The sequence below is a fragment of the Tinamus guttatus genome, unplaced genomic scaffold, assembly GCF_059628265.1.
Source record: "Tinamus guttatus ecotype Peru unplaced genomic scaffold, ASM5962826v1 Tinamus_guttatus_pri_ptg001340l, whole genome shotgun sequence".
Lineage (NCBI taxonomy): Eukaryota > Metazoa > Chordata > Aves > Tinamiformes > Tinamidae > Tinamus > Tinamus guttatus.
The window spans coordinates 105,603-115,435 of NW_028289874.1; the positions used below are offsets into that span (position 1 = coordinate 105,603).

A 9,833-nucleotide genomic window follows, 5' to 3' on the forward strand; every position below is an offset into this window, starting at 1 on the left:
AGAGGAGCGCCGAGTCACGGATCTCCGCCTGGCCGCGGAGGGGCTCGGAGCAGAGCGCCCCCGCGTGGCCGGGCGGGGAACTGCAGCGGGGCCGAACGGCGGGGACACTGCGGGGACAGGGAACATTGCGGGGACAGGGAACATTGTGGGGACAGGGTGCAGGGGACGCTGGGGGGGACCGAATGCAGGCGGCATTGCGGAGGGACAGAGTGCAGGGGACACTGCGCAGATGGAGTGCAGGGTCATTGCAGGGGGGCAGAGCGCACGGGACACTACGGCGGGGACAGGGTGCAGGGGGCATTGCCGATGGAGGGGGAGCATTTGTACCCATCCCTGGGCAGTTTCCTCCTCGCCATGCAGGAGGGCCGGCCAAAGCCCAGGCAGAGGCGCTTTCAGGACTGGGCTGAATGGACACAAAGCGGGACGGCGGGTGCCGGTGCGAGGATGGCGGCAGAGGGTCCCCTTGCCTCCCTGGGGCAGCAGCGGCTGCGCCAGGTGCACGAGCGGGACACGCTGCCTCCGCACGGCCGCCTGCGCCAGCCGGGCTCGGGCCCCAACATGCCCGGCTGGCCTGGCGGCGCCCAGGCCGCCTCCCGCGCGCCATAAACCATGGCAGGCGCAGGCTGCGTACAGGGCTTCCTTCCTTGTGAACATCCCCGTGCCCTCAGGGACCCGTCCCACTGGTGACCGGCTCGGGCTGAAAAAGCTCCGCACGGAAAGCACCCTGCGTGCGAGACAAGCTGCACCCCATCCTAGTCGCATCTCCAGCACCGGCAACATGTGCGAGCCCCATGGGGCCCAGATACAGCCTCACACCCCCGCAAAATGTTCCCAGGGCGATTAGAGGGACAGAGAACACCCATGGGTGCCACGGCCCCGGGGGAGAGGCCCCGGGAGCGGGGCCGCCCGCCGCGAGCCGCAGCCGCTTGGCGAGCGTCTCGCCGTGCCGCGGGACGCGCTCCGCGAAGGGCCCTGCCGGCGGCCGCAACGTGGGTGGGCGCGGGGGGAGCGCGGCGAGCCCGGCCCTGCGGCAGATGGACCCGCGCCTGCTGCTGCTCCGCGCAGCGGCTGCGCCGCACGCGGCACCTGGTGGCCACGGCCCCGTGGACGGGCTCCATGGGCACGCGGGGCCCGGGGAGGGCTGGGCTGCACAGAGCGCTTGCCCTCCCGCAGCGCCGTGCACCACTTGAGCACCCAGCACTGCAAAATCCACGCACACGCGAACACGGGCTGCAGTGGAATAGAGGCAAGGGGGCCTCCGGCTTTATTGATCCTGGTGTCTCCGGGGGCAGAGGGCTCCCGGCAAGCCGCTCTCCGTGCCAGGGGGCCCCTCGGGGCGCTCACTCCTCCCAGAAGTTCCTGTCCGTGTCGATGGACATGCAGTTGTAGACAGCGTAACGCAGCAGCTCCTCGCACGCCTTGGCCCTGCAAGGGAGAGGCAGGGGTCACAGCTGCGATGGGCACTGAGAGGGGGACAGGAGGGACCCCCAAGCCAGCCCCACTCACGAAGAGTATGTGGGCAAGTAGAAGATGCTGGAGCAGGTGGAGGCCTCTGGCATCATGTCCACCGCCTGCGAGCTTTGGAGCAAGGAGGAAGGAGTGAGGCCATGGCCAGAGCACAGAGACGCCCGGGCCAGCGAAGGACAGACTCACTTGGTCCTGTCCGGGTAGATGGTGATCCGAACTGGCAGGCGGCTCCGGCCGGTGACAAACTTGAGGAAGCGGCTGAGATCCCCTGGGAAGAAGCAGAGGGTCGAGTCTTGGGCTGTCGGGGCCGGCAAGCTCTGCTCTTGATTGCCCCAACCTGCCAGTGGGGTCCCTGGCCACCTGCCACAGGGACCCCAGGAGCACACAGTGCACAGCAAAGTTACTGGATGGCCTCAGCATCCCGGGATGGCTTCCCAGGGAAGCCCATGGTCTCTAGGCAGTCTCCCAGGGGCACAGGGTGGTGGATACCCCATCTCCCTGGACCCGCCACCCCACTGCAGTACACTCGAAGAGTGAGGAAAGGCTTGGGGGGTCACTCACTGCTGGTGAAGTTGTTGAGCGCCTCCAAAAACATCTCGACACGGGGGTCCTTGGGGGGGAATTCTTCAAAGGTGACTGTGACAAGGAACACACAAGAGCTTTTTTAGAGACTCCCAGCAAATAAAAATGAAGGTGGGATATGTCCAGCCTCTCTGCAAGTCTCCACAGTGTAAGTGGAGGAGGAAGGGAGCCTTGGGGCATGGAGCAGGCTGCTCTTCCTCTACCCTGCGCACTCTGAGCCCTGCTCCTGGAGAAGATGGGGCCACCTCCTACCCGATGCCAGGTAGGTTCGGCTCCCCTCAGCAGCTGCCTTGGCTCCCCCAGCCACCATCCTCTACCAAGACCCTCTCTGTGTGCAATAGAGGCGAGGGTCACCCTTGGCTTGCTTGGAAAGGCTTGAGATGCTCAGTGAGCTCCCAGGAGCCCCTGGTGCCCCTGAGCAGGGTTGGCACCCTGTCCATAACCAGGAGAAGAAACATGGGGTCCTGGCTTGCAGGGCCCGGTCGGAGCAGAGAGCAGAGTCAGTCTGCCGCAGCACTTACTGTGTTTCCTCAGGTCGGCCACTGTGATCTCAAGCTCCCCACAGATCATCTTCTCCACCTGCTGCCAGGGAAGGAGGTCCAGCATGGCCTGGGGCACCACGTGGAGCAGCCCAGCCCGTATGGCTGCAATCTGGGGGAGCACAGGAGAGGTCCCACGTCACCACGCTGGGTCTGAGCCTGGGGCAGCTGGCAGAGCACCGAGGCGAGGGGCTGAGGGAGCTCAGAGAGGGCCCACAGCTCACGACAGAGCCAGGAACCATCCCTGGGACTCAGAGCAGCCCCTGCATGGGATGCACGAAGGGACCACCCTGCTGGAACTGGTGCTGGGGACGTTTTTGCAGACAGCAACCAGCACACAGTTAGGGACCAGACCCGCTGCTGGTTACAAGGGTACCAGGAGAATCTGCCATATGGGGCAGGGTCCACCTTGCAGCTCGGCCAGCCCTGGGAGACAGTGTTACCTGCTCCTTGCTCTCCTCCAGCCGGGCCTTCTGCACCAGGCGGATGAACTCCTTGCGGTCCTCGTAGCGCACCACGGTGCTGCTGCCGTTGGGGATCAGCTCCACCACGCTCTGGTCGCTCAGCACCGTTGTGTAGGTCAGCTCTCTGCCAAACATGAAGTCAAAGGCCTCCCTGTCGACCCCCTGCAGCACTTCCAAGAGCTTCACCTGGAACCAAAACAGGCCAAAGCCACCGCTGCAGAGCAACGAGCTAGCCACAGGAATGTAGGGCCACCTCCGGCCCCCATCCCCACTCACCAGCTCCGAGTCCACAGCAGCAAAGTCCTTGCTCCAGCTGATCTCCTCCCCTGCCAGCTGCTTCCACACCAAGCCTGGCAGAGCCAGGACCTGCAGGAGGGAGTGGAGACGTGTCCTCCTCATGCACCTCCATCACGGCACCACCTGAGCACACAGCCCTCCACCCAGGCGACACTCCCAGCAGGGACTGATGCCCCTGGGCTGCAATGACCTTCACCAGTCCCCCTTGCCAAGGCTCACCAGAAACTCCTTGCCCCTCAGAGCTGCTCCCATGAGCTGCCCGATCCACTCGTATTTGGGGAAGTCCTTGCAGGAGGGGTTGGGGACGTACACATCCCTGGTGTCACCAGCACCCTGCGGGAAAGAGGGGTTTAGGACCCACAGCCAAAGATGCGACACATGTGGCCAGGGCCAGCCCAGTCTCCCTCTCCACGCTCCCTCTCCATCCCCTCGCCTGCCTTCCCTGCCCCTTTTCACACCATGCAGGAGGTCTCTGTCAGACGGGTGCGTGCACAGCAGCCAGGCTGATGGCCCTGCAAGCATTCGGATAGGACTAAATTCCCAAAATATTATAACTGAGAGACAAGCCCATGGGCTGTGTCACACTCTGCTGACTTTTCTCCCCAGTGTCTGTCTGGCAGCCCCTTGCAGAAGAGGGAGCCCAGCCTGTAGGACCTCCCGGAGCCCAAATTCAGCTGCTGCAGGAGCACCAACAGGCCAGGTGTGGGTGGCCGGCTCTGTGTAGGCGGCTGCTGCACCTGGTTGGACGTGCGCACGAAGAAGGGCAGGGGCACGGTGACGTCGCCCGCGCTGGGACACAGCTCCTCCGACACATCGGACAGGCTGTCCCGAAAGCCGCCGCCTGCAATGTGGAGAGAGGCTGCTTAGCGTGGGGGGTGAAGCTGGACACAGAGACGGGGCCTGGCCAAGGCGGCTGTCCCGGCACTGTCCCAGATGCAGGGAGCATCCCGAGGCGCAGAGCGGGGCTGCCACCCTGAACGCACCAGGCTCAGCATGGGCACCCTGCAGCAGCCAGCGACCTCCCAAGCCACCCGCTGCTCCCCAGCGAGCTGGTGCCCTTGGAAGAGCCCTGGAGCCGGACGGGAGGCTCTCACCGTTGTCCACGATGCCCTCGGAGATGAAGTCGCACTCCCACCACTGGGTGTAGTCCGGGGGCCACCTGTGGGGAAGCGGCAGCTCCGTGCGCCGGCCTCCTCCACACCGGGCAGAGGATGTGGGGGTTCGGCAGCATCCGGCACCTCCCACGTCCCGCTTGGGGCAGCGACACCCCATGAACACAGACCCGAAATCCCAGCACGGCCCCTACCTGTAATTCATGGGCTGCTGGTTCTTGCCTGAAGATCTGAGGCCTTCGTAAAGCTAGAGAGGAGCACAAGGTGGAAAGGGGAGCTGAGCAGTGGCTCACACAGCAAACGCACACCCTGCCTCGCACCCGGGTAGGGCGCGCAGCCCGTCTCGGCCAAGCCAAGGGCACCTGGGTGAAGATGGAGTTCTTGTAGGTGGGGTCCAGTGCGGGGTTGACACGGTGATCCCGGGCCAGGTACCGGTTGATGTGCACCTTGGGCACGGACTGCGGAGCGGGGCTCTGCGAGTCTTGCAGATACCGGGTGATGAGGGCACTGCAGTGCTTGGACAGCGGCAGGAAGGGCTTGATGCTCTACCGAGGCACAGGCAGGGCGAGTCAGGGGCTGCGGTCCTGCCTGCGCGCGGACGCACCATCCCTGGCACGAGTTCCCTGCAAGCGCTCACCCTGAGCACGCTGAAGGTGCCGATGGTCTGGTCCGAGATGGGGATCAGGTAGTGCAGGACGCTGTCCAGGAGCGTGATGAACCTGGAGAGCAGAGAGGAGCAGTGTGGGGACAGGCTGGGCTACACGCAGAGCCCAGGACACTCTCTGCATTTCCCCATGGACAACCTCAGCTTGCCCCAGCCCAGCATGGAGCCCAAAGCACAACCTTGCCACATGCGGGTCCTCGCCACCGAGGGGCCTTGGCCCAGTGGCGAGGGGTGCCCAAGGAGCATCCTCTGTCCCAGTGCTTATTTTGGACGCCCCTTAGGAAAAAGAGCAATCAAGAGCAGCCCTAGCGCATGGCCCATGCTGCGGTGCGGTGGCCGGCTCACTGCAGAGGGGCTCCCGGTGGGTCAGTGCTGGCCCCAGGAACTAGCAGGAAAGACAAGCGCAACCCCGTGCTGAAGGCTGGGCATGGTCCTTCCCCAGGGCCAAGGCTCGCTGCGCGTGAAGGACTGTCCCGTGCCATACCTCTGAATGAGCACAGCCCGCCGGTACAGCGTGTCCCTGTCCACCCCTTCCAGGAGGGGATAGCGCACCAGCCTGGCAGGCCGGAACATGTCCACATTGAGGACCAGGTCCCACTCCCAGAAGGACTTGATCTTAATCCCTTGCAGGCGAACGTTGTACCCGCCGTCTGCCAAGAAAGGGCAAAGGTGCTGCGGGGGTGCAGACCTGCAGCCAGCACAGCCCAGCGCTGCTGGGCTAGGGGACAAGGAGCCACCTCCAGCTTTGCCTTGCAGCATCCCAAAGGGGCTCATCCCCAGCCCTTCTTCCAAGGGACCAAGGAAGCAGCCAGCATGATGGGAAAAGCTACAAGCATCTGTGAAGGCTGCTGGGGGTTTACGGGCACTGCTGGGCTGGCAGTCCCAGGTCTCACCACACGAGCTCACCCCGGCATTCCAGGATGCGGATCTCCAGGACCGGCAGGTGGGTTTTCATGTTGCGGAGGATGCACACGTTACGGTAGCTGCTCCTGCACACACAGCACAGAGGAGATGGCAGAGCCCCTTTCCTGCCCCCAGCGGCTCCCAGGCAGGCCTGTTGCAGGGCGCTGGGCTAAGGGAGATCTCCATCGGAGATGCTCCTTGCAGCCCTCAGCAGACCCCGCAGCATCGACGGGCTGCCGCTGGCACCGTCCGCACTCCAGGCCATGCTGCCCTTGCGCCAGCTCCTGTCTCAGTAATGCCTCCAACCCTGCTCAGACCTGGCTACCGAAACCACCAGGGCCAATGCACCAAAGGGGCATTTCTGCAACACGACCACGGCCAAGCAGCAAGTGGGAAGCAAACTCTAAACTAGGACTCTGCGATGCACCCGGAATGCCCCACGGCACAAGCCCCTCTGCTCACCGAGGGCTACAGCAGGAAGACAGCGAATGCAGAAGGACAGAAGAACAGAGACATCCTGAAGGAGGTGAAAGCCACGTCCAGAGAAGAACCAGAAAAGAGCATAAATTCAGCAAAGACAGAGCAGAACAGAAATGCGAAATGACCGTGATGCTGTTCCCAACGGGGCTCCTGGGGGATTCACAGGAAATGTCTCAAACATACGTTGACACAAACGTTTTTAGAGTAGAACTGGTCAAATACATAGCAGCAGTTATGGGGCCAGGGAGCTCTCAGAGAGCACAGGCCAGACGTACAGCTCAAGGTGCTTAGCCAGCAGGTAGAGGATGAGTGGACATCACTCTTGCAGCAACTGATACAACCCCGAGCCCAGGGAGCTCGGAGCCGCTGAGGGCCCATGACAGGGACAGATCGCTTGGGATTTACCCTTGCCCTTTCCTTGCGCTTCCACAAGGACAAACATGCAGTTTAGGAGCTTGGCCCAAGCTGCACCGAGGCTATTCCTCTCTCCTTACTCACTCGCTGATTAGGACGCTTCTCAGGTGTTGCAGCCTGTTTAGTTCCCCGCCATACACAGCCACCCGTCTGGGAATGTAGGATGTGGTCTGTGACTCCAGTACCAGCCACAGCTTCCTGGAGGTGAAAAGAGCGGGAAGCTTTGTCTGGATCTGCCTGGGTGTGGAGACACCTGGGAGAAGCCCCCAGCCCTGCCAGCAGGTCTGTGCACACCCCCGTCCCTCCTGGGACACGGCCATCTCCCACCTCTATCCAGAGCCCCACGTTGTGGCAAAGAGAGCCCAGGTGAAGAGCTGCAGTCAAGACAACAAGGCACTTGGCCCCCCACACCCTGCTCATCTCCAGCACAACCCCTGCTGTGGAGAGGACACCCATGGGTCTCACTTGACGATGGAGCCTTTCTTCATGTAGAGCCGCACCCAGTGCTCCCCCTGGGGCCCTTCGCTCTCCCAGAAGGTGTCTGTCTGGCCGTCTGTCAGGTGGGATGCACCGAAGTTCTCCTGGAAGAGCGCAGCGGGCAGAAGGAGGCAGCGTGAGCATCCTTGGGCCACCCCAGGAGGGGTCCCATGAAGCCGGAGGAGGTCAGAGCGGGCCAGCCCCTGCGTCTGCAGGGCTGCTGGTGAACAGCAACTCCCAGAGCGAGCTGGACATGGCCACCGAGTGCCGCGGGGCTTTGCTCCAGCTGCCCAACTCACACCAGCTTCACTAAAACTTGTGTCGGCCCCTCAGGAGGCACCAGGCCTGGCTGGCTCACGTGTCCCTTGTGCTGCGGCTCACGCCGAGTTTAGCCAGCACATGCCAGGCTCACCAGGATACCTCCAGCTCCCCCCAGGAGACATGCCCTGAGCGGAGCCTCCTCCCTGCTTGGCACCCAGGCACCTTCCAGCTCCCTCCCCTTACGAGAAGAGGCTTTAGCAAGAGTCATTCATTACTCCTCCCATCTCTGGGGCTTTCCAGGGCTGCCCAGCCCAGCTGGCTCCTGCTCCTGCGCAGGCCGGCGGAGCCGCGCTACGTACCGCCTGCGAGGAGACGTCGAGGCTGTTGACGTGTTCCTTCATGCAGTCCTGTCCCTGCAGCTCCCTCTCGCTGTGATCGCGCAGGAAGCGCGCCAGCTCTACGTCGCACTCGTAGTTCCAGGACGCCGGCAGAGACCTGCAGGAGGGCTCAGCATTGACAGGACAGGGGTGACCAGGCTGTGCCCCGGACATCCCAGCCGGCCCCCCGCCTGTCTCACAGCACTGTCCAGTCTGGTCGCCCCAGCTTGGGATGGCTCCAGCATCCCGCAGTCACCAAATGGGGACTGCTCTTTGGCTGACAGACACAGCTGTGTTGCCGCCATCGCGCTGGGTGTTTATGGTCACCCCAACCTGGGCAAAACAGTGCCACGCAGGTGACCCGACAGCGTGTGGAGAGAAGACTGCGTGCATGCAGTGGTGTCCGGCCTCCCTTCCGACCCTGGCCCTGTGGGGACCCCCTCCAGGAGATGTGCTCGTACCGAAACTTCTGCACCGCAGCCTCGTCCTGATCCATGAACTTGGGGTTGCCTCCGAGCCACGTGGAGTACATCAGGTCCACCACTTGCTCCCAGCTGGAACAGCCCCAGCAGAGCAGTTACCCAGGGATAGGACAGTATCAGCGACACGCGACTCCGCAACACACACACGGCTGTGCCCTAGCTGGGAGCCCCAGGTTGGGCCCTACCTGACCGCAGGTTTATAATCAACCCCGAACATTTGTTGCTGCCACTGCATCCTCTCCACAGACTCGACTGGGACCAGCTTATCTCCTGTCTCTCCAAATCTCTGCGCCAGGAGCCAGCCCTCCTCCAGGTCATGGCAGCCCTTGTGCTCTTTGAGCTGCTCCTGAAATCACACCTGCACTTGTCACAACGGTCGGGACCCAGCGCCTCTGCCGCACCCCTGGGCCTTGTCCCACGGGGGTGCTGCGAGAAGGCTGCTGAGAAGCGGGGAGCGGGCGCTGCGGGGCCCCGGGCGCCGTTACCTTGCTGAGCTTCACCCAGAGCCCGGCGCCGTTGCAGTACTCCTCGCCCGTGGCGCGCAGGCAGCCGCCCTTGCGCACCTCGATGGTGGCCCGCGCCGCCCGCTTGCCGCCCCGCGCCGGCCCCGGGCTGTCCCAGACGCTGAGCAGGCTGCGGGCGGCGGCGGCGGCCGCGGCGGCGGCGGGGTCCTTGCAGATCTTGTACTGCACCTCGCGGGGCACGTAGCAGAGCGCGGCGGGCAGCGGGCGGGCGCGGCGGAAGCACTCGCTGCACTGCAGCAGGAACCGCAGCCGGCCCAGCACCTGGTGCGGCGCCTCCGCGCCCGCGCGCATCGCGGCCCCGCTCCGGCCCGCGCGCCCCCGCGGCCGAGCCCCGCACCGGCCGCTGCCGCCTCCGCCCCGGCCGCTGCCGCCGCCGCCGGCTCCGCCTCCCGCCGCGCCCGGCCCGGCCCGGCCCCCGCTCCGCCCGGGGCCTCGCCCGGGGCTGCCCGGCCGCAGCCGCCCCCGGCTTCACAGCAGCCCGGTCCCGGTGTCCGGGCACCCCGCGGGACGAGGGAGGAAGAGAAGGGAATAGGGGGTCCAGGGACGGGGACACGGGTGTGGGGAAAGCCGGCGCGGGGCTTCCCCAGAGCGTGTTGGCGGCCAGGCAGCCGTGGGGAAGCTCCGAGCGCTCTGGGAGGAGGAGCAGCCTCCCTGCCCCGGAGCGGCTTTAAGCTGTGCAGCCGTGGCGGCCGAGCAGCAGGAATGGTGCCCGGGCAGCAGGAACGGTGCCGCGACGCCCAGCAGCGCCCGGACACGCTGTAAGGCCGCGGTGCGTCATGTCACAGCGGCT

The 9,833-nt window shown here is 64.6% G+C and overlaps 1 protein-coding gene across 1 annotated transcript; it reads right to left on the minus strand.

Moving 5' to 3' along the window:
• Positions 1-1,328: 1,328 nt before the first annotated feature.
• LOC104580621 (E3 ubiquitin-protein ligase HECTD3) lies at positions 1,329-9,373 on the minus strand. Its single transcript, XM_010228125.2, has 21 exons — positions 9,005-9,373; positions 8,705-8,865; positions 8,499-8,591; positions 8,020-8,155; positions 7,388-7,503; positions 7,007-7,120; positions 6,032-6,114; positions 5,610-5,775; positions 5,099-5,180; positions 4,824-5,006; positions 4,656-4,708; positions 4,444-4,508; positions 4,087-4,190; positions 3,569-3,682; positions 3,329-3,418; positions 3,032-3,238; positions 2,571-2,700; positions 2,029-2,103; positions 1,654-1,735; positions 1,507-1,578; positions 1,329-1,425 (listed from the first exon to the last, which is right to left on the minus strand). Exons 1-21 carry the CDS (start codon positions 9,332-9,334, stop codon positions 1,341-1,343), a joined length of 2,541 nt encoding a protein of 846 aa, XP_010226427.2. The 5' UTR covers positions 9,335-9,373; the 3' UTR covers positions 1,329-1,340.
• Positions 9,374-9,833: the final 460 nt, after the last annotated feature.

Coding starts and splice junctions, on each gene's coding strand:
- LOC104580621 (XM_010228125.2), bottom strand. CDS start 9,334: ATGCGCGCGGGCGCGGAGGCGCCGCACCAGGTGCTGGGCCGGCTGCGG. Junction 7,121..7,387: donor AAGAAAGGCTCCATCGTCAA/GTGAGACCCATG, acceptor TTTCACCTCCAG/GAAGCTGTGGCTGGTACTGG. Junction 5,776..6,031: donor CCGCATCCTGGAATGCCGGG/GTGAGCTCGTGT, acceptor CTTTCTTGGCAG/ACGGCGGGTACAACGTTCGC.